The sequence below is a fragment of the Alosa alosa genome, chromosome 5 (genome assembly GCF_017589495.1).
Source record: "Alosa alosa isolate M-15738 ecotype Scorff River chromosome 5, AALO_Geno_1.1, whole genome shotgun sequence".
Classification (NCBI taxonomy): Eukaryota; Metazoa; Chordata; class Actinopteri; order Clupeiformes; family Clupeidae; genus Alosa; species Alosa alosa.
Genome location: NC_063193.1, coordinates 29,556,913 through 29,581,912, shown reverse-complemented (window position 1 = coordinate 29,581,912; position 25,000 = coordinate 29,556,913). Strand labels below are relative to the sequence as shown.

The following is a 25,000-nucleotide window of genomic DNA, read 5'->3' as shown; positions in this document are numbered from 1 at the left end:
CCCTCTACTCACTACCACGTAAGTGTAATGTTGTTTGGAACTGTAGAAGAGGTATAAAAATAGCGCTTTGTAGCGGCGAAATGACATGCCCTGGTCATTTCCAGGCTAACGAGTTTTGACTAAAAACGGTAAAATCTTTCTCAAAACACATCCGAATGACATGATTTTGATGTCAACTCAACGTATGTACTCCCAATCATCTGTAAATTGATCTAAAGTGCATTTTACTCCGGATAATTCCTTCAATACTTCAAGGAACCATATGTAAGAAATGTATTTCAATTAATCATAAAATGGCCCTGATATGTCAGTAGACATTAAGAAATCATGTTCATTTCAAATACTTATATCACTGACAACAGTAGTCTGGCCAGGGTATTGTCATTTTAAAAGTGAAGTTGCAGCCCTCAACTGATGTTGATGTGTTTTGTCATGTCATGTTGTGTTTTGGCACCACCCTCTACCTATCTACTAATCACAAAGTCAGTAGTGTTTCGACATCTGGGTTGGCAACCTTGAGTCAGGGGGGAGGGGGAGGGGATACACCGCTCTACAGTAATTTGAAAGTGATTGCAGTACCAGTTTTGGCCACAATCTTACATATGGTTCCTTTAATAAATTATGCAATAATATGTTTTGATTAAGTAATATTTCCATTATCCACTTTAGATAAGCTCACAAAATATCATTAACTAACCACTTGTAACTCCTGAGTTAATCATGAATTATAGTATTAGGAAGTGGTTTATAAAATATGTATCCTCACCCTAATCATTAGTGCATGTGTATGTAACAACTGTTAAATACTAGAAATATTACTTCATCAACAAAATATTATTACATAATTTATTAAGTATTACAAATAATTCATAAACATATTTTAGATATAGGCTTATTTACTATGAGCAAACCATTTATAACTGTGTGTACAAATACTTTATTTATGAAAATTAACATAGGAACAACGCTTTACAAATGATGAACAAAGCATTTTGTAATAGTTTGCAACTGGTTTATAATAAGAAAATGATTTAATTATAAGTGGTTGTTTCATTACTTATTAAGTATAAATCATGTACTTACAAACATATTTTTTGGATAGGCTTATTTACTATGAACAAACCATGTATAATTGTGTGAACAAATGCTTTACTGATGATAAATTATGTATGAACAAGAAATTACTAATGATGAACAAACCATTAACTAATAAGTAACAAAGGCTTAATAAATGATGAATTGTGTGTAGTTATTATAAAGTGTTACCCAAAAACTGTGCTATTCTCAGTCTCACACTTTTTGCAAAACACTATGCACAGTAACAAGTAATTAATAGTAACCCCTCCGCACTTCTGAAAACAAAGCTTCACGGGAGAGAACAAGAGGGATTACCAGAGCACACAGATATTTGGACCACTTAGTGTTGTAGGACTCGAGTCCGCTCTTGGTCTCAAGTCCGGTCTCGAGACCATATTTTGCTTACTCTGTCTCTTCTCGGATAGGGGTGTCACGATTTCGATTTTATGTAGAAATTACATCTCAATCTCGAACTTCGAACTAAAAAGTAGAATTAACGATGCAGCCACACCCCTAATGTCACGTCCAGCATGTACTGTATGCCAAGACGCACAAACGCACGTGCTGAACTGTTTGTTGTGTTTTCATCTCTGTAAACGTTTTCCCTACACTTACACATTTTATTTAGAATAATATTGTGGTGGGATTGCCAGTGCTAAATGCAACATTTGGAAATGGATAGACAATGTCCATTCTATGTGAACGTACATTACAGTTGTTTACCATGCATTTGCATTCTATTATGCACTCAGAGCATCTCTGTGCTGGGAATGGGATAAATCTCTGGCCTTTGAGGCATCTCCATGTACATTAGAGTAATAGACGTGCTCATGTGAGTTGCAGCATCTCCATGTAGAGTAATAGACGTGCTCATGTGAGTTCTGCGCTGCAGCATCTCCATGTAGAGTAATAGACGTGCTCATGTGAGTTCTGCTGCCCATATCTCCATGTGGAGTAATAGACGTGCTCATGTGAGTTGCAGCATCTCCATGTAGAGTAATAGACGTGCTCATGTGAGTTCTGCGCTGCAGCATCTCCATGTAGAGTAATAGACGTGCTCATGTGAGTTCTGCTGCCCTTATCTCCCATGTGGAGTAATAGGCGTGCTCATGTGAGTTGCAGCATCTCCATGTAGAGTAATAGACGTGCTCATGTGAGTTCTGCGCTGCAGCATCTCCATGTAGAGTAATAGACGTGCTCATGTGAGTTCTGCTGCCCATATCTCCATGTGGAGTAATAGACGTGCTCATGTGAGTTGCAGCATCTCCATGTAGAGTAATAGACGTGCTCATGTGAGTTCTGCGCTGCAGCATCTCCATGTAGAGTAATAGAGCGTGCTCATGTGAGTTCTGCGGCTGCAGCATCTCCATGTAGAGTAATAGGCGATGCTCATGTGAGTTGCAGCATCTCCATGTAGAGTAATAGGCGTGCTCATGTGAGTTCTGCGCTGCAGCATCTCCATGTAGAGTAATAGACGTGCTCATGTGAGTTCTGCGCTGCAGCATCTCCATGTAGAGTAATAGACGTGCTCATGTGAGTTGCAGCATCTCCATGTAGAGTAATAGACGTGCTCATGTGAGTTGCAGCATCTCCCATAATAAAGTAATAGGCGATGCTCATGTGAGTTCTGCGCTGCAGCATCTCCATGTAGAGTAATAGACGTGCTCATGTGAGTTCTGCTGCTCCAGCATCTCCATTAGTTATGGCAGCTATGATTCCTGATGCTGAACACTGCAGGAGATGCATTAGCGTTTGGGGTAGGGTGGGGTGTGTGTGTGTGTGTGTGTGTGTGTGTGTGTGTGTGTGTGTGTGTGTGTGTGTGTGTGTGTGTGTGTGTGTGTGTGTGTGTGTGTGTGTGTGTAGGGTGGGGTGTCTTTGTGTGTGTGTGTGTGTGTGTGTGTTTGTAGGGTGGGGTGTGTGTGTGTGTACGGGGGTGCTTGGATAGTTGGGGGGGCACACCATGCCTGACAGCATCCCCTGTTTCCCCCGATGAAGAGAGAAAGAACAAAGGAGCAAATCTTCTGATGAAAGGATGGGTAGAGTTATTCCCCACCTTCACATGTGGTCGTTATGTAATACACTCCTCTGCTAACTCACACTCTGCTCTCTCCCTCCACATCCCTTATATCCCTATAACCATATATGCTCTCTCTTTCATCTCCCTCCCTCTCGCCTCCCTCTATTTCCCTCCCTCCCCCTCTCTCTCTTTCCCTCTCCTCCTCTCTCTCTCCTATCTCCCTCCCCTCTCTCTCCTCTCCCTCCCCTCTCCCCTTTCCCTCCTTCTCTCTCTCTCTCTCCCTCCCTCCCTCCCTCTCTCTCTCCGATTCTGTGAAATGAACAGAAATAGTTATGCAAATGCATTCCAAGTGAAGTGATTTGATGTTCACTCCCTCCCTCCATCTTCTGCTTTTCTTTCTATCTACCCCCTCTTTCTCTATCCCTCTTTCTCTCCATCTCTCTCTCCCTCTTTCTCTATCCCTCTTTCTTTTTCTGTCCATCTACCCTCTCTCTACCCCCCCCTCTCTCTCTCACACACAACAGGATTGATTAGTATAATTGTCTTCCATTTTTATTCAAACTAAATCTGTTCTCATTTTTGAAATCCCTTCCCCCTCCCCACAATCTCTTAGCCTCAGCTCTCCCTCCATTAAAGAGGAGTGAGTGGAAGTGTGGTCAGATTGCGTGTTGGTGTGTGTGTGTGTGTGTTAGGGATGTAACGGTATGAAAATTTAACCTCACGTTTATAGTGACCAAAATTATCACGGTTTTCGGTATTATCACAGTATTTCTAAAAGTGTGTTCAATATGTTCAGAAAGCACTGATAGGCCTACACAAGCTGAAATAGTTTCAAAAGGTGTGAGGACAAAGTAAGCGTTCAAAATAAAACTTTAGACTACTGTATTCTCCTGATAACGTGAGTGGAATGGATTTAATGTGGACGTGAACATAAAAGATAGAGTGGCTACATGATGCAGTGCACATTTTTATGTGAAAAGTTCCGCCTTTTAAAATCAGGTGTAGCCTAATAATCGAATCGTAGTTAAAACCATCAATTAGACAACAGAATCAGTAGGGTACCAGTTTTGTTCCATTGTACCAGGCCTACTGTATGTCAAAAGCAGGCTCGGATGAAGCTGGGAAGGATTAAAAACACACCGCGGTAATCAACAGTGATAATCATGATATTTGAAATGAAAACAGTAATTATTATCGGTAATCGTTACATCCCTAGTGTGTGTGTGTGTGTGTGTGTGTGTGTGTGTGTGTGTGTGTGTGTGTGTGTGTGTGTTGGAATAAAGAATTGATAATACAAAAATGTCATCCTGAGAAAACCTCAAATCAGCCGACTACTTTACAGTTTTTTACAATTGTTTACACACGTTTTCAAAACTCTGTGTCTATTTCTCAAAACTCCACACACAAAATCAACAATTGCTCACACAAAATGCCAAATGCCTCAAATCTCCAGCAAAATGACACACAACATTCAAAATGTCAAAAACACATGTTTAAAGCAAACATTAAGCCTCACATTACAAACACTTTTGTCATAAATATGACATTTGGATACATCATGTACACACTATTTGTTGTTCAAAACCTAAAGCACTTCTGTCTTTCATGGAATTCTATGTTTATTTCTATATAAAACTGCAGAGAAAAGGTGAAATATCTCACAACACACATAAGCAGAATTGAAACCAAAAAATTTTTTTTCCAAATCATTTGCTGCATTGAATACAATATTTGTACAGCACATAAAACAAATCCAACTACCACATGTAGTTGGACAGAACCAAAACACATCAGGAAAAAGCTGATTTCAAACAAATACTTATACTGTAAACAAAATTATTACTGTATATGTGTGTGTGTGTGTGTGTGTGTGTTGCTTAGGCAGAGGGTAGGAGTTGGGGTTGGGTGTGTGTCTAGGCTTCATCTCTCCTCGGGGCTGGGGCTGGCCACAATGCTTCGTCCACGTCGCATGCTATGTTCTCTCTCGCTAAACACCGAGGAAAGAACCTTCTTGCATGGCGCATCCATCCTTGAATAGAGACAGCGTCAATGTCGCCACATGCTTCCTCCATTGCCTGGAGAAGTGGAATCGGGCATAAGGGGCCGACGATCATATACCACGGGCGCCATGTGGAGAAAAATTCCCTCAATTGGATTGAGAAATGGCGAATAAGGAGGCAGGTACAGAACAGAGAAATGAGGATGGGTGACAAACCAGTTCTGGACCAGATGGGCCCGATGAAAGCTGACATTGTCCCATATGACCACAAATCTTTGCTGATCTTGATTCTGCTGACCTGGAACAAGCATAGATGGTTGCATCCAGAAAAGTTATGATGTGAGCAGTGTTGTAGGGGCCAAGTGTTTGCATGGTGATGCAGGACACCGTATTTGTGATGGCAGCACACATTGTAATATTTCCCCGTTGCCCAGGGACATCAAAATGGCCCTTGTCCAATGATATTTCTCCCCCTTCTTCTAGTTTTGTCAAGTTGAAGCCCACCTCATCTATATATATATATTCATGGAGGACATCTCCATCTGCATCCCATCTCCAAAATTCTCTGTAAGAGACAAAAAGTATATATACAGATATATAGACACACACATGTGCAAAAACCAAGACACTACATGTAATCTGGCTCGGTAGGTGCAATTCTAAATGTACTGGAAGTGGTTTTGCATACATACATCCACAAAGAATCATGGCGTAGGTTCTTCTTTCGGGTCGCAGTTCCTTTCAAATGGGACCCTGTATAGCTGTTTCATGCTTAACTGATTCTTCTTCTATGGAGGACACGATGAATTGTGGACAAGCTTACTGTAACAATGTTATTGAAAACAGTTGCATCATTTATAATATGGTGTTGGATCTGATGGATTCTAATCACATTACAGTTTTTTACAATTGTTTACACGTTTTCAAAACTCTGTGTCTATTTTTCAAAACTCCACACACAAAACCCACAACTGCTCACACAAAATGCAAAATCCCCCAAATCTCAGCAAAATGACACACAACATTCAAAATGTCAAAAACACATGTTTAAAGCAAACATTTGCCTCACATTACAAACACTTTTTGTCATAATATGACATTTTGGATACATCATGTACACACTGTTGCTCAAAACCTAAAAAGCTCTTCTGTCTTAGGCTTTCTATATGTATTTCCATACAGAGTGAGATTCACGAGGTATCAACAAAAGAGAAGTTGAAATACACAGTAAAAATGCAAGCAATATTGAAACCAAAATGGTGATGATTTTCCCAAATAATTTGCTGTTGTGAATACAGTGTTTACAACAAACAAGAAAAAGCAAAAGAAGAATACAGTGACCACCAGATGTACATGGAGTTTTGAAAACACAGATTTTGTTTTTTCTAAAGACAAGTGTGTGTGTGTGTGTGTGTGTGTGTGTGGGAGGTGGGGGTCGTGTACAGTATGTATTCATAGGCCTATAGACCCTTTCAACTGCATAAACAAACAATTCTACAGTAAGCATTCCTAAGGCATTTCTGGAGGCACAGAAAAAATGTATTGAGCTAATGGTACAGTAACATGGGACAAACAAAAATAGAGTAAAAAGACAAATTTCTTTTGTAGAACATTTGTATTTGTACAAATGTATTTTCTCTATTTTTAAAGTATCTGCATTGGTTCTGAATATTTCAACCGGAAATCCTCTAGGAGCAGATTGAAAGGGTCTATACCTATATAGAGAGTATATCTATTCATAGACCTATACTAAAGGCAATGATTGGATGGTGTTCAGTAAAGTAAAGAGTGTTTGCACATGTGAAGAGAAAGAGTGAAGCACTGGTGATTTAGTGTGGCATTTTGATGGGTTGTGTTTGAAGAACGAAATCAAGTTACTTCCTGTTAGATTTTTTTGTGTGTTAGGTAGAAAATTGTGTGTGGTTTTTTGCAAAATGTGTTTTAGTCAATTGAAAACTGGAGTCAAACACTGAGAATTAGTGTATGGTTTTGCAGATTTGGTGTCGGGTTATGATGTTTAAAGGACATGTTTAGAAAATTGTGTGACAAGCAAAGATTTAGTGTGTAAGCAGTTGAAAAAAACTGTATTTGCCAGAACCATATTTATGATTTAAAATCTCTTGCTCAAACCGATTGAATTTAGCCCTAAGCCCTCCGCGGTTCTTTGCCTTTCCACTCTGTAGAAGATTCATAAACATAGTGAATATTGTGCTATGTCATATAGTCCATCTTCCTGCAGTAAGCCTGTACCATAGTATGATGCTGTAACACACCCACTGGCCATTCATGATTCATGAAATGCAGTACAGTAACATGATACAGTACAGTAAGAACTACTATTGTATGCATTTTTCAGTTGTGCTGAAATAACTATTATGTGTACAGTATATATTACTGTAGATACAGTCGTTGCATACCTGTTCTCATTTGATATGTTAGGATAATGCCTGCCCCGTAAATGGAATTTACATTTGGCTGGACCCTCAGTCCAGCCTCCCTCATGAGTCAGCCATGGTTGATCACATGATCAATCAATGTAGCCCTAATCTCATCTGAGGCGGCTCTCCTTATTTCCCTTCTTTGCCCTCGTCTCTTCCATGTCCTTTCGTCCTTCGTCCTCTTCTCCTCTTCTCCTTCCTCCTCTTGCTCTCCTCCACCGAACCCCAACACCTCATTAACTCGTCCTCTGCCTCTACCTCCACCTCTCCTGGCTCTTTTCTGCGTTGTCATCCATTGACAAAACAGACATCTTGACATTTGACCTATTTATAGGCCTATACTAAACCAACGATTAGTTGTGGTGTTCAATAAAGTGATGAGTGTTTGCACATGTGACGGAAGTGGGAGTGAAGCACTGGTGATTTAATTGTGGCATTTTGATAGAGTTGTGTTTGAAAAACTAAATCAAGTTACTTCCTGTTAGATTTTGTGTGTTAAGTAGAAAAATTGAGTGTGGTGTTTTTGCAAAATGTGTTTTAGTACATTGAAAACTGAGTCAAACATTGAGAATTAGTGTATGGTTTTGCAGATTTGGTGTGAGGTTATGATGTTTGGATGACATGTTTAGAAAATTGTGTGACGAGAAAAGATTTTGTGTGTAAGCAGTTGAAAAAAAACTGTAAGTCAAGAAAACACGGCAATAGTTTCCTGAGGTTTTAATCTCTCAGTCTGGGCAGAACACTGGACTTTTTTTCCAAAATACTATCCTCTGTTCCTGTATTATTGAATTGTGTGTGTGTGTGTGTATTATTAGTAATGCATGTGTGTGTGTGTGTGTGTGCATGTAGTAATGTGTGTGTGTGTGTGTGTGTGCATGTGCATGTATTATTATTGTGTGTATAATGGCTTATGTGTGTGCATAATGCATGTGTGTGTGTGTGTGTGTGTGCATGTGTGTGTGTGGTGTGTGTGTGTGTGTGTGTGTGTGTGTGTGTGTGTGTGTGTGTGTGTGTGTGTGTGTGTGTGCATGTGTATGTGTGTGTGTGTGTGTGCATGTGTGTGTGTGTGTGTGTGTGTGTGTGTGTGTGTGTGTGTGTGTGTGTGTGTGTGTGTGTGTGTGCATGTGTGTGTGTGTGTGTGTGTGTGTGTGTGTGTGTGTGTGCATGTGTGTGTGTGTGTGTGTGTGTGTGTGTGTGTGTGTGTGTGTGTGTGTGTGTGTGTGTGTGTGTGTGTGTGTGTGTGCATTGTGTGTGTGTGTGTGTGTGTGTGTGTGTGTGCATGTGTGTGTGTGTGTGTGTGTGTGTGTGTGTGTGTGTGTGTGTGCCTTCCTCTGTTATTTGATTTCGTCCTTCTTCTCCCCTTCATCCCTCATTCAGATCCCAGGGTGTGTCTTTCATCCTCTGTTTCCACCCCTCTCCTCTCTTCCTCTCTTCTCTCCTCATCCTCCCTTTGCTCCTCCCTCTCCTCTCTCCTCTTCTCTTCTCTCCTCTTCTTTTATCTCCTCTTTCCTCTCCTATCTCCTCCCTCTCCTCTCTTCTCTCCTCTCCTCTCCTCTCTCTTCTCTCCTCTCCTTTCATCTCCTCTTTCCTCTTCTCTCCTCTCTCTCCTCTCTCTTCTCTCCTCTCTTCTTTTCTCTTCTCTTCTCTTATCTCCTCTCCTCTTTCCTCTCTTCTTATCCTCTCTCTCCTCCTCCCTCTCCTCACCTCACTACACTTGTGGTCTGTGCTCTTCCTCTGATCCCGTCTGAGTGAGTTGGAATATTAGTTGGAATGTCAGTGGGAATGTGGGAGCATAGTAAGAATGTCAGTGGGAATGTGGGATATCAGGAATATTAGTGGGAATGTCAGTGGGAATGTGGGAGCATAGTAAGAATTTCATGGTTGGGTGGTGTGTAGAGGAGGCTCTCATCTGATGTCTGGTGGGATAAGCTGGCTGAGTGTATCGGAAAAACAGGAATGTATATGGGAATGTCCAAGTGTTAAGAGAATGGTTGCTGGAATGTTTAGCCTATCTGTAACTTTTTAATTATTTATTTTAGATAGACTTCTAGTGTATTGGTTGAGTAACGTATACATGACAAATAAATTGTTATGTTCTGATCCGCATAGCCTTTCTGTGTTTATGGACAGTATCTGGCCTGCTTTATGTAACAGTGTACCGTAATGTATGGCTAGGATTAGTTATCGCAGCCGTAGAAGCTAATCAACTGAAGTGTATGTTAAAACAGAACTGACTATAATGACATAGCAATGGGCAGTTTATCAACTGTGGTCTACACTAAACAGCCTCTAACCCTTAGTACAGTCTAAACCCTCTATAGCTCAGGATTTGGATAAACTGTTTAGCACGCTGGCAAGTTTAGCAGTCCAGGTCAGCACTCTAGCCTCTGACCATCTCACAACTAGTAACATGTTGTGCTTTTGGAACCACCGGAAATAACCAGCAGTATGAGGAAACCAACGTTATTACATTATTCTAGAGTCATGATAGATAGATAAATAGATACTTAATTGATCCACAAGGTGAAATTCAAGGTTTCAGTAGCATACAGACATCACACACAACATTCACTAACAGCAGAGTAAAAGTAATTAAAGTATATAATATAAAAAACACAACAAGCAATAAGGACAGTAGAAGATAAAGAATATACTAAAATACAAATTATACTAAATAACACTAAATCTAAATCAAGTCTAAAACAGTAATCACATAGTGGGTGATTTAGCATGAGACGCTTGCAAGTGGAAGCACTGTTCATACAAAGAATTGAAATTTTGTTTCTTACTTTCCCATGCAGACATAGACATACTTTAAATACAGACATAGACATACTATAGACATAGCCATAGACAATAAACATTAAATTAAAGTGCAAGACTGAAATATAGAACATGTATGTATCACAATAGAAATATACGACATATATATAAAAAAAAAATAGAGGTAGTTGTGTTGTATATTTATATAGTCTTAACAGTTACATGAAGTTTAAACTTGTGCTTGTGTGACCTGTATATTTACATTGATATGCAGTATGCAGTAATTTCAAGTATATCAGGCTTGATGTGAAGCAGCAACACGTTAGGCTGCGCCGAGTCACAGTGCAGTTCCACAGGCGGTGTTGGGGGTTAGGGTAGACAGGGATCCTAGTTTCCCTAGGTTCTGGCTGGCTAGTGGAGTGGGGGCTGTCAGTGATGGGAGAGTGGGTAGAGTGTTCAGCATCCTGATTGCTTGGTGGATGAAGCTACTTGCCAGTCTGGTGGTGCGGGGCGGAGGCTCCTGTACCGCTTCCAGAAGGGCAGGAGGCTAAACAGTTAGGTGTGCAGGGTGGGTTGTATCCTTGACAATCATTAGTGCTTGCGGGTGAGGTGGTGGTGTAAATGTCCTGCAGGGAGGGGTGGTGCTCCAATGATCCTCTTAGCTGTGTTAACAGTCGGCTGGAGGTCTTCCTGTTCTGATCTGTGCAGCTTCCACACTGTGATGCTGCTAGAGGCGATGCTCTCGATGGTCCCTCTGTGGGAATGTAGTCATGGCGGGAGGCGTGGCACTTGCCTTCTTCAATTTGGCGCAAGAAGTAGAGGCACTGCTGGGCTTTCTTTGCCAGTGATGCTGTGTTGGTGGTCCAGGAGAGGTCGTCGCTGATGTGCACCCCCAGAAATTTTGTGCTGCTCACTCTCTCCACAGCATCTCCGTCGATGGACAATGGTGGCAGTTGTTTGTGGCCTCTCTGAAAGTTGACAACAACTGCCACCACTGTGGCAATGACCGAGGCAGGGACTGAGCCTGTGATTCTCTGTGCATGAGTCTAATAGGCAGTGATGAAAGGCATTCCCATAAGCAGTATGTATTGTGGGTATCATTAATCATCAACCTACTATGGATAGCAATATTACATTGAAGTGAAACATTTTCACATTAAGCAGAGCCAGATTTATTAGATTGAACAGGAGTTCTATAATCAATTGTTCGACAGCGCACGGAGAGCTTCGCGATTTCCTTCGACCACTTCCAGTTCCCCCATTGGTTCTGAAAGTGACGTCTTGCAATGTGGAGGAGGCTCTCATGGTGGCTGGTGGAATTAGCTGCATGCTAATGGGTCAGTGTGAACACGAGGGATGGCTGCTGGATAGGATGCCGCTATATGATACCTGGTGGGATTAGCTGCATGCTAATGAGCCAGTGTGAAAATGAGGGCCTTTCTGGGAGTGATGGTGGCCGGTTAGCTCAGTTGGTTAGAGCGGGGTGCTAATAACGCCAAGGTCACGGGTTCGATCCCCGTAGTTTGATCCCCGTATTGAATTTCCCCTTGGGTATCAATAAAGTATCTATCCATCTATCGGAATGTCCGCTGGTCCGCTGTTCCGCTGTCGCTGGTTAGGATGCTCCAATAGGATGGCTGGTGAGATTAGTAGCTGCATGCTAATGCTCCCCTGCTCCTCTTTAAGGCTCTAATTAGACAGACACTCACTGCTGAAGGGCTGACTCCATGGATCCCACACGGAGCAAACACACACACACGAACAAACACTGGCAGTGGCAATCCTCCACACGATGTTTCATTGTTTCTACTGATCAGGTACACAAATCCATACCAGATCCCAGCGCAGAGTTGATTTGTGCAGCTCTGTCTCTTACAGTTCCTCAGCGTTTCTACCATCATCTGGCCCAGATCTGGTCTCTGCTGATGTTATCTCCCACAATCCTTCAGTGTTTTCACCTCCACAACCCCAGAACTGAGGAGCGTTCTTGTCTTGGTTTAGAAATGATGACGACATTGTGTCCTTCAGCTGAAAGGACCAGCCTTTGTAGTGTTTGTAGCTGAAGTAGGCGACTGGATAAAAAAGCAAACAGAAGATTTGGACCAAAAAATATTTTCATGTTCAGTGGTGCAATATTAGCACAATCGTTCACACACAGTGTTGCACAGTATGAAGAATCAAAGAATGAGGATGGTTCAACAGAATTAAAGCAGTTAAACAATAACAGCTTCACTGTTTTTCAGCTTAGACAGCCAGAGCTACTGCATTATACATAGTTCAGTCAGAACTACTGTATGTCTCTGTGTGAATAATATTCTTATAACAGCCTTCCCTGATATGTGACATGTTGGATTGTGTAGAAATAGCACCTATATGATCCTGTGAGTAATAATGTAAGTATTTCAAGCTCTCAGATTTTTATAGAATTATGCACAGAGCAGACCACATCACCATAGCGACGCAAGAAGGCACTGAGTGTGTCTGTTTTTCCCATGATGCACTGCGGCTGGTTGCGGAATGAGAGAAGGGCACAGGAGTCAGTGAAAGTCTCCACATTTCAGAGAAAACTTTTGCACACCCACACACTGAGCTAATTATAATGCCACAGTGGGTTGCATATTGTACTTCTCTCATTAGTTTCTCTGTGTTCTTCATTGTCCCTTCTCTGTGACAAGCCAGGGTGGACAATAGATCACAGAGGCAGCCAGCCGCCGGGGAATGAGGACTAACTGTGGGGTAGGAACAATTAGTATGTGTATGGTGTTTTCTAAAACTCAAAACCAATCTGACGGTTTGTGAAATCAGAGCTACCCGCAGTGCACTGAAAAAATATCAACGCTTTCAAGTTTCATGGACGCTTTTTATTTAGGAGGAAAGCTAGTCTTAGTAGCATTGTTGCTACACATGATTCAATACCTGATTTTTTAATGTCTCCCCAGAACTCCACCATCAGAACACACCAAAGTCTCCCCTGGTCTCTAGAGACAAGCTCATGTTGTCCTTCTCTTCAGATGAGGCTCTCTCTCTCTAGGCCTTTATGGGAACCTACTGATTTCAGATCAGCTGATATGCCTTGCATCATCTTACATCACTTCTGTTCAGTATCTATTGGGAGATTTTAATGTCTGACTTCAGAGGATGGCTTTCAGCTCTTAGTGATGCAGAAACAGGCCCTGACCAATGGCTGCGTCTCTGGTGTAGTCAGCACCAAATCACCTTCCTGGACATGTTCATCGACAGTTATAACACAATTATATACACCTGCTATTACACATCCCATTACACTGTTATTACTCATTCCTACAGGCTGCCCGGCATGTGTGTCTGAGTGTGTGTGTGTGTGTGTGTGTGTGTGATTCATCTGAGATTTTCTGTTGCTTACTCTGGTCCATTCTCTGTCCTCTCCGATACCCCAGCTTGTTCCTGTGTGTGTGTGTGTGTGTGTGTGTGTGTGGATCCCGCTGCCTTTTCTTTCAGTGTTGAATGACAGGTTGAATGGCAGCGAGAGGTAGAGAGCAACTCCCACTGTGTGTGTTAAGTGCAGCACTGTGTATATTAAGTGTGTGTGTGTGTGTGTGCGCGTGGTGCGTGTGTGTGTGTGTGTGTGTGTGTGTGTGCATGTGTGCGTGTGTGTGTGTGGGTGTTTGTGTGTATTGTGTCTGTGTGTGTGTGTGTGTGTGTGTGTGTGTGTGTCGTGCGTGTGTGTGTATGTGCGCGGCGCGTGTGTGTGTGCTCCCCCTCTGACAGGCTGGTCTGCTGGCTAGAGAGGCTGAATGGGAGCTGTAGGTGCCTCTGGTCCCCGGTGTTCAGCTCAGCTACAGTGCGGCAGCCATCTCTTATTGATGTGATTTTACAGTGCAGCTCTGAATTATTGAGCCAGGGGAGTGAAGGAGGGGAGAAAGTGGACAGGGGAGACGCTGGCTAGGCTCAGACAGCGCAAAAGCCCTGCTGCTGGGGAACAGGGGTGGACCAGGCTAGTCTTTCACTATCGCTAATTGTTCCCAAGAAAGGACAAGGAAGGAAAGCAACCAAAACAAACAAACAAACCCCTCTAATAAACAAAAAAATAAATAAACAAACAGGAGATGGTGTAGATGTGAGCCGGGTCTGGAAATGTTGAGGTTGATGTCGAGCAGCTGATGGGTGGATGATGGAAAGTAGGACACTTACTGAATTTCTTACGGTCAGTAAGCACTCGCAAACACAAACAAAAACAAAAGCTCTAGAGAGATGCTTTAGAAATCTGTCAGTCCAGATATCCTAGTGTCCAGATATCCTAGTATCCACTCTCACTAGTATCCACCCACACTGTGACAGGGTTGGATAATTATATTATGGGCTATCCCATCAAATATTAAAATACATCATATTACAGATACCCATATTATGGATTCATCTGTATGATCAGTTAAATGTGTAGTAAGTATAAGTGTATATACTTTTTTGATCCCGTGAGGGAAATTTGGTCTCTACATTTATCCCAATCTGTGAACTAGTGAAACACACTCAGCACACAGTGAAGCACACACTAATCCCGGCGCAGTGAGATGCCTGCAACAACAGCGCCGCTCGGGGAGCAGTGAGGGTGTGCGTTGAGATAGAGAGAGACTCTCCTTTTACAATGAACATTTTGGAGCGGGCATTGTGTGTGTGTGTGTGTGTGTGTGTGTGTGTGTGTGTGTGTGTGTGTGTGTGTGTGTGTGCGTTGAGATAGAGAGAGACACTCCTTTTACAATGAACATTTTGGAGCGGGCATTGTGTGTGTGTGTGTGTGTGTGTGTGTGTGTATTGAGATAGAGAGAAACACTTCTTTTACAATGAACATTTTGGAGCGGGCATGGCTATGCTGATGTGTGTGATGTATGTGTGCTGTCTGTTTGCGAGTGGTTGGATCAGAACTGCTCTTCCCTCCTGTTTGGAAGATGTTTGTACGACACACAAATGTCAGTATGATAGTTAATTATTTGTCTTCAAGCAAACACATATTTAATTAAACGTGGGCTTCTGAGACTTCCCATCTGTTTGTCTATTTTTCTGTCTACACACACTAATATGAAAGTTAACTTGATATTGATTCTGCTTCCTACCAGATGACTATGGCATGAAACACTTACCCAATTGTGTTGGGTACTTGGGTAATGAAACACTTTAATGATGGGGATCTGTACTTGATAATTGAAAGGATGTAAAGTTTCAATTATCCCTGTCTTGCCTTGCTCTCTGTCCCTCCATCTAATCAATACTACACTCTCTCTCTCTCTCTCTCTCTCTCTCTCTCTCTCTGTCTGAACTGAGATTCATAGAAGGTCATTTTTACATTTCACACTTTTCTTATAAATGTGTTTCTCTCTCTCTCTCTCTCTCTCTCTCTCTCCCTTTTCTCTCTCTTTGCATTCCTCCACTGTTCCTGAATCATTCAGTGGAGTGTTATCCATCTCTCTCTCCATTCTCTTTCTCCACACCTCCTCTTCATCCTGTCTTTTTATAAGCCCGTTTCTGGCCTGCCTGGCGTCCCGCCCTCACAGATTATTCACAGACTTTCCCAGGCTCCATAATTCACCCAGGAGTCGGAGCCAGTCCACCCACCCAGAGCAGTATGAGCCCCCAGACAGCAGGCACCACCGCTGGACTCTTTCATCTGTGAGCCACAGCCTCGCAGAGGGTGAATGTAGCCAACGAGACCCGTAGCTTTGATGAGAAGCCGTCAGGAATGAGATGCAGTCCCTGCAGACTGCACACTGCATACTGCATACTGCACACTGCACACTGCTGCACACTCCAATCCACTCAGGCTGCTGTACACAGTGCACTGATGAGATGAGATGAGATTAGATGGGAGACTCGGAGATTAGATGGGAGACTCAAAAATGAGATGGGAGACTCAGAGATGAGATGGGAGACTCAGAGATGAGATTGGAGACTCAGAGATTAGATGGGAGACTCAAAGATGAGATGAGATGAGATGGAAGACTCAGAGATGAGATGGGAGACTCAGAGATTAGATGGGAGGCCCAGGGATGAGATGGGAGACTCAGAGATTAGATGGGAGACTGACTGACTCAGAGATGCAGGGCTCAAAAGGACGGAGATTCAGCTCTGCTTTGATCTGCTGACTCACAAGCAGGATACTTTTATTGGACAACTATGTGTCGTCCAGACATGGAGAGAATTTAAGATCTGGTGGTCTGGTGCTTAAACCACTCTGGAGTGAAGAGAAATAAACAAACAAAAAAACACACACAAACACACTGCAACAATGTATACAACCATGATAGTTCAGTTCACTTCATGTACACACCTCATTTGTGATTGGCCAGAATAGGCTATGGCATCCCTGGTCACATGACAAATAATCTGCAGGGCCCGGACTTGCTGGATTTAAATTTTTGGATGACAGGTGTGATAGTTATGAGAAAGTTTACTCTTGATGTATACAACTGTATTGTGATGGATAGCAAACAAACATTCTCTCCAGGAGATGACTTGTGGTGTAAAGTTTACAGCGTATCGTTCCACTAACCAAACACTAAGGTGACATCAGCTGATGCACTTGACAAATAACGAAATCAAGTGTCAATATTGTCTCGTACAAATCACACCAACAGAATATGTCAGATAGCTGAACATTCTGTTTGGTGATGGATAGCAATGTCGCAATGTCGCCCGTACATTACTTGTGGTGTAAAATTTGCAGCTCTCACAAACGGATCACTGATGAAACGTCAGCTGATGTTCTCGACAAATAGCGGGATATAGCTATAGACCCTTTCAACAAGGTAAACAAAAACAATGCTTGAACGTTCTATTTGGGCCCCAATCTACTTCCTCTGCATTAAGATAACATATGGAATGTTAAAAAGGAAGTCTTGTGGAACAACTATGATGCTGATAATGGAACTCTCTTGAAAGGCAACAGAGCCATGTGATAACAGATAACTCTCCGAGGGTGTAACAGCGTCTGCCTGCTGTCCAAGCATCTGTGGATGGGAGAGGTCAACAGTAATCTGTTTTCTGGGAAGCCGTCAGGTTGGTTTTTAAACATCAAGGGTGATATAATATTTAATCTGTTGGGATGCCAGGAGACTACAGATGCTTATTCTGTTCGTTGACCGACGTTCGTACCAGCACAGCTGAAGCTCACCGCAGGGACAAAAGTTAACAGATGGACTCTGTTTAACTCTAGTCACTGGGCCCTCCCAAAAGAAAGCTGAATATGGTGACTGAAACGGAGTGTGTTTTTATGGCTGGTTAAATGAGAGCTTCACAGGAGAACTGAATGCAAGGACCCCGATAGAGACATTTTTGCCAACACCAGCCAAGTGTATTAGTATCACCGCGTCGTTTGTTTATAATTGTTCTGCTAACTGCAGTCTGTCTGCAGGCTCAGACCTCTTACCTCATTTCATGTCACAAACAAACAGTGATGTTTATGAAATCAAAAATGTGGTTTTAATTTAGTTTTTTTGCTTTCGTCTTTTTAAATAACACATGATCAAGCCACTGTAGTTCCCTTCATTTTCCCCCCCCCAGGAGCACATACACCCACCCACACACCCTTCTCCTAATTTTAGATTTTCGAGATTCCCTTCTGATATGAATCTTATTTATCATCATAACCGCAAAGCGGAAAGAAAACGCTCTTTGAAGTTTGACATTTTCCTCAATAGAAATGTCACCCGGCATCAACCCAGTTGGCTGCATTACTGGGTAACGAATGACTTAACTTCGGGCAAGTGAACAGCGTCTGTGGCATTTATGGAAATTAGACGCCCAAGGGGGAGTTCTGGAATTGCCATCAGACTCAGATGGAGACAAATAGCATTAGAGGCTGAAGAGGAGTTCAGGGTGGGGGAGTGAGAAAACATTTGAAGGATAGGTGTGAATATGAGCTGTGGGTTTTATAGGAAATGAAACTCGTTTTCTCACAAAGGGTGGCACAACTATATACACAAGGGCTGGAGGTAGCAATGTGGACAAGCTCCTGGTACAAGCTGTGAACACCCCCACCACCACCACCACCACCACCACACACACACACACACACACACACACACACACACGGCTGCCTCATCTGCAATTGGTCGGAATAGGCTCTGGCATGCTTGGTTGCATAACAATTAAGCTGCAGGGCCTAGACTCCCATTCTGTTCCTATTCCACACTCAGCCACCTCCATTCTGAGGACACACTCAGCCACCTCCATTCTGAGGACACACACAGCCACCTCCATTCTGAGGACACACACAGCCACCTCCATTCTGAGGACATTCTGAGGACACACTCAGCCACCTCCATTCTGAGGACACACTCAGCCACCTCCATTCCGATTATGATTCTGAGGACAGACTCCTCCAGCCACCTCCATTGCCTCAGTTTCCATCTCTTTCTACATGGCTGTGTGTCCCTGTAAACTCAGAGTCTAATCTCACCTCCGTCTCCGTCACAGTACGCCCAGTTACTTGCTGTGCCTATTTCACCCAGACCTCCTCGCTCATCCCTTTGCATAATAACAGCGCTGTTTTCCTGGGGTCATATCAGGTACTGCAGACTGACACCCGGTTCTGCCCTCTCAGACTGCAGAGGCTGTTCTCTTGAGGGGTTCTCAAAGATCTGTGTTAGGCAGAAAGAAGCCTGATCTTAAAGGGACACCAGCCTCAAGCCTGACTCCCTTTTTCGGTCTGAAGCTCTTTTCCTTTTCTTTGCATCTTCCGTCAAGGGTTTTCGCTGCTTCTTTCCCGGCTCTGCCATTATACACACCGTTTGCAACAATCGCTAGCAAGCGTTAGCCTCCCTCTGTACTGTGGATGCAGGATGTAAACTGATCCTGCTTCGGTCGGCGGGTACGATACACTGAATTTGCAAGCGGGATATTCTTCCTACAGGCAGTAGGGGCGGGCGAGAGAGTCTTCATTCACCCTGTAATGAGTCATTTAACCATATACCGACTTACGAAGATGAGTAATTAACACGAAAACGTTGCCTGGTGTCCCTTTAAAGGTAGCATAGATACTCAAGGAACAGATCAAACAGTGTTATGCCTTTGGAACTCTACTTGTGATGTGATCTGGGAAAACCCTTCACATGGTGCAATTTTACCAACTTATGATTCTGATATACTATCCTAGCAACATCCAAGATTTTGGGAGGATGGTATCCAGGATTTTGCTAGGGGACGGTGTCCAGAATGTTGCAAGGATGGTATCAGAATCTTAAGTTGGTGAAATTTCACCAGAGAGGGTTGAAACGGAGCTAAAATAAAGGATTTTTGAGTGCATCATGTGAAGGGTTTTCGTAGATCGCATCACATTTTGTTATGAACGGCACAGACTTTTGATGCAAGGAGGGAAGGATGAATGGATGAATGATTTTTTTGATTGAAGAGTGTTTGCTTTGGATGTCTATGAAGATGAAGTCTTCTGAATGCTGCGGTTGCATAATGTTAATGAATTAACCATGTTAAATGTTAAATGTTAATGGATTAATTAAGGATAATGTTGGTAACTGAACACATAACTCTAAAATAAAAGTTGATAAATGATTGCAGGAGGATGGTAAGGTTGTTGACAGCAGTCTCCTGGGCGATGCCAACGGGATGGAGCCGGTGCCGGGCCGAAAGAAGAACTCTGGGAAATGGCAGCGGCCCCGCTTCACCCGCAAAGCCCTGATGAGGTGCTGCTTAGTGAAATGGATCCTGTCTACAACCACGCCACAGGGACAAGGTAAGCAGGGGCAGGGATGGGTGTGTGTGTGTGTGTGTGTGTGTGTGTGAGAGAGAGAGAGAGAGGGGATCCCCATCACAGCTGCTTGGATAGGGTGAGTGGGAGCAGGGATGGTGTGTGTGTATGTGTGTGCGGTGTGTGTGTGTGTGTGTGTGTGTGTGTGTGTGTGTGCGTGAGGGGGTCCCCCTCGAAGCTGCATGGACAAGGTGAGTGGGGTGCTGGGGATGATGAGGGTGTGGAGGTGGCTGTTGGATGGGTGACTACATCACAAACGGCTTAAGAATGATGGCGACAAAAGATATGTTACTGAGGTGACCTTAGCAAGACCATGATATGTTACGATATGTTACTGAGGTGACCTTAGCAAGACCATGATATGTTACTGAGGTGACCTACGCAAGACCTTGTGAACGTCCTTGTGAGCAGAACGATCACACTGATATTGTGTATCCACTGAGATAGTGTGTGTGTGTGTGTGTGTGTGTGTGTACGTAGATATTATCTATCCACTGAGTTTGCTACTCTTTTATTTGTCTACTGTGACGTGTGAGTTTTTAAAGAAATATACTCAGCCGACACGCAAACAGAGCTTCACACAACTCATCCAGGTCCACACTCTGACTGCGGATGACTGTGAAATCTGAAAATGGCGCCTTGCCCCTGGATTACCTCCTACAGAGGGACTCGGCCGCCGCCACCTCGTCTGTGCCGGACCTGGGCCAGTCTGGAGCCAGAGCCAGCTGTTATGTAGGCAGAGCTTTTAATAGCGTGAACCCTGAACCCTCCTCCTAAATAAATAAAGCCGTGTCTTCCAACCCCCCCAATCCCCCCCCACTCATCCCACGCAGGATTAGTCAGAGGGATGGGTTGGTTGATTAAGACATCTGGACTGTGGAGTGTGTGTGTGTGTGTGTGTGTGTGTGTGTGTGTGTGTGTGAATGTGTGTGTGGACCGTGGACTGTGCTTCCCCTTCTGCCTTGTGTGGTGCCTGGGATGAACTTGCCTCTCTCCAGCTGAAGTTTGTACTGTGTTTTAGACTCAGCATGGATGTATATATGTACTGTATTTATGTATTTATGTATTTATGTATTTATTTATTTACTTATTTATCTATTTATCTATTTATCTACCTATTTATTTTTAGTTTGTTTATGCATTTATCAATGTGTTTAGCTGATGCTTTTACCCAAAGCAACTTATACCAATTGCATGGTACAACCTGCGGCTACTGCAGGCTAGACAGACTTCTCTCATCTCAGTGGCTGGAGTGTGTTGAGTGTATTAGGCTCTGGAGGTGCGTGAGCTTTAGAGATGCAGCGTGATGGATTATCCACGATGACGAGAGCAGAGCTCCGCTCCATTAGCTCCAGAGAGAGCCATGCTGGAGCAGGTATGAGGAAGGGGATTGTTCTGTCCGAGGCCCAGAAGGTGCGCGTAATGGACCGCGTAAAGTCCAATCCAGCAGGTCCAGTCAGCGAGGGGAACCTCCGCGCTCTCTATTAGCCTATTAGAAGGTGGGAGCTGCTCAGACTGCAATTAGAGACTTAATCAGACTTCAAAGGCAAAGGCTTTTATGGACTATCTCCAACTGGGACTGGGACTCTCTCTCTCTCTCTCTCTCTCTCTCTCTCTCTCTCTCTCTCTCTCTCTGTGAGAGTGTATGTGTGTGTGTATGTGTGTGTTTGGGTGTGAGTGAGTATGTATGAGTCAGAGAGTGTGTGTGTGTGCACATATATTTATCTCTCTCCTCCCCCTCCTCTATCATGATTTTGTTGCTGACCTCAGCAGTGTTATTTCCTCCTGCGTGAGACGGGGATGTAATGACCAGTCCTGTAACCGTGATACGCTCGACTCTCCTCCCCTCATCGATTGGTTGCCTGGTCACCTAGGCCACACGCCCCTCAGAACATATCTCTGCCTCGACCAACGGACACAGCACGGTCAGCAGGAAGTGTCCGAGCTCACTGGGCCATCTCTGATACTTGAGAGAAGAAACTACAAGATGGGGGCAGTGAAACCATGGAAATGAGATAGCAGCATTAATGCACCGTTCTTCATGAAGAGCTGAACTTAAAGACCTCCCACTTCATCATAATGTCAATGTTGTTTCCTCACTGGAATCCCCCTATCTATCTATCTATCTATCTACATCTATCTATCTGTCTATCTATCTATCTATCTATCTATCTATCTATCTATCTATCTATCCATCCATCCATCCACCCTATCTATCTATCTATCTATCCATCCATCCATCCACCTATCTATCTATCTATCTATCTATCTATCTATCTATCTATCTATCTATCTATCTATCTATCTATCTTCTATACCTATCAATACCTCCCTCTTTTTCCCGGTTCTCCCGTATTTCAAGGTCATCTCCTAGCACCCTCCCGTTTTGTTATTTCTCCCGGAAAACTCCCGTAATTTGCATGGCCATCAAACTTCATTGTAAAATCATTGATCCATTCATTCATTTTCTATTAGTTTGACATCTCCCAGGTTGCCAGATTGTGTATGAAATACACCCTACACATACACACCCATCACTTAGTTTCAATTTCAACCGCTTTTGTCATAGGCTAAAAAACCAGGCAACCCAAAACCCAAATAAGAAGCGGGTGCCGACCGCGCAGCCTGAGTCTCGGTCGTAAGCAAGCGGGCTAGTTGAATGGCCTACCCAGAACTAGCTGTTGTGAAATTGTTGGGAATTTAATTCGAACACATCACATAAACTGTTATTGAGTGTTGTTGATACACTGAACTTGTGCCCTCGAACCAAATCTGACAGCAAGCAGCTTTGGAGTTTTGGAAGTAGGCTGCAGGCAGGCAGCTGGTGGATACATAACTGGCATGCGAAGGTAATGGTAAGGTAAAAGCAACGAATCAAATGCAGTGTTGAAACACGTGTATGAAACGCATTAAATATGCAAACACAGATCCGTATAAACACCCCCCCCCCCAAAAAAATGTTGACAGGTATGATCTATCTATCTCTCTATCTATCTATCTATCTATCTATCTATCTATCTATCTATCTATCTATTCCTTCTCATTTAGCAACACTTTGAGGTAGTCTAAAGAGTTATTATCAGAGAGTAGCAGAGAAAGACCAATGACTGACTCTCCACTTGCTGCCTCTGACCTTGTCCGTCACTGTTGAGTGGTGCCACAGTGGTGTACAGTACGTTTCTATTGGTTCCCCATTGAAATAGGCCCCTCTGTGCCCTCTGCTGGACCAAGCGTATATTGCATGTTATTCTCATTCTCCATTCTCCATCCTACAATGGCTCCCTCTAGTGGTGGAAAGAATGCATTGTTAGTTTTTGAGGTCAGACTTTTTGAGTGTCAAGCACTTGTTTGTTGTTTTTATTTTTAGACTGGTGTGTTTAGGAGAACACACTCTAGATTATTCCCCTACTCTCTGTTCCTGTGTCTTCCACGTGAGTGCAATGAGATGTCAAAGACTTGTGATGCCGCCCTTTGAGTTTTGACTCTCAGGGAAATATTTAAATGATGTCCGATGTTAGCTTGTCATTTGGGGTTGTCCAGGTATTACAGATTGACTGAAATACAATTGTTTCATAAAGCATAAATGTGTTTCCTGTTCATGAAAACAGGTTATTTTGGAAGACTGTGGAAGACTAGTCTTACGGAAGTTGTGGAGGACTAAAGTTTAAAATATATTTATATGTAGACCGTGAAATAGGTCTGTATTGTGGGGAGAGAGGAGAAGAAAGGAAGCATGGACACCAATGGCGTCTGCATCTCTTGTTTATTTTTTTCATCTTTCATAATGTAATAGATCTAGTTGTGATGTGATATCAGCCCCTGATGTGTTGCCTGGTTGTGTGTGTTGGTGTTGTGTTCTGAGGTTTTGTGTGTTGGTGTTGTGATGTCTGGTTGTGTGTGTTGGTGTTGTTGTGATGTCTGGTTGTGTGTTGGTGTTGTTGTGATGTCTGGTTGTGTGTGTTGGTGTTGTGTTCTGTGGTTTTTTGTGTTGGTGTTGTGATGTCTGGTTGTGTGTGTTGGTGTTGTTGTGATGTCTGGTTGTGTGTTGGTGTTGTTGTGATGTCTGGTTGTGTGTGTTGGTGGTGTTGTGATGTCTGGTTGTGTGTGTTGGTGTTGTGTTCTGTGGTTTTGTGTGTTGGTGTTTTGATGTCTGGTTGTGTGTGGTGGTATTGTGTTCTGTGGTTGTGTGTTGTTGTGATGTCTGGTTGTGTGTGTTGGTGTTGTGATGTCTGGTTGTGTGTGTTGGTGTTGTGTTCTGTGGTTGTGTGCGTTGGTGTTGTTGTGATGTCTGGTTGTGTGTGTTGGTGTTGTGATGTCTGGTTGTGTGCGTTGGTGTTGTTGTGATGTCTGGTTGTGTGTGTTGGTGTTGTTGTGATGTTGTTGTGTTGACTGTGGTCTAGCTCACTGAATGACGATCTGAGGTACAAAGGCATTGTGGTCCTCTGAGAGCAGGCATCCCGTCTCCGTGACAACCAAACCATCCTCCACCTGGGGGTCACGCTGAAACTTTAGAAGCTCCTCTTTCACTCGTCACCCCCTCTCTCTCCCTCTCTCTCTCCCTCTATCCAGCCTTTTCTCCTCTCTCTCCCTCCCTCTCTCTCTCCCTCTATCCAGCCTTTTCTCCTCTCTCTCTCTCCCTCTCTCTCCCTCTATCCAGCCTTTTCTCCTCTCTCTCTCTCCCTCTCTCTCCCTCTATCCAGCCTTTTCTCCTCTCTCTCTCCCTCTCTCTCCCTCTATCCAGCCTTTTCTCTCTCTCTCTCCCTCTCTCTCCTCTCTCAGCCTTTTCTCCTCTCTCTCCTCCCTCTCTCTCTCCCTCTCTCCAGCCTTTTCTCCTCCTCTCTCTCTCCTCCCTCTCTCCCCCTCTCCAGCCTTTTCTCCTCTCTCTCCCTCTCTTTCTCTCTCTCTCTCCCTCCCTCTCTCTCTCCCTCTCTCCAGCCTTTTCTCCTCTCTCTCCCCCTCTCTCTCTCTCCTCT

The 25,000-nt window shown here is 43.4% G+C and overlaps 1 protein-coding gene across 3 annotated transcripts in view; it reads left to right on the top strand.

The window, feature by feature from the left end:
• The window catches only part of kcnip3a (Kv channel interacting protein 3a, calsenilin), a 93,923-nt gene that overhangs the window by 22,027 nt on the left and 46,896 nt on the right, over positions 1-25,000 (top strand). For all 3 annotated transcript variants that reach the window (XM_048244312.1, XM_048244309.1, XM_048244310.1), the window contains exon 2: positions 19,838-20,012. In XM_048244312.1, the coding sequence (XP_048100269.1) occupies positions 19,838-20,012 (175 nt within the window). The remainder of the gene's footprint in view (positions 1-19,837; positions 20,013-25,000) is intronic.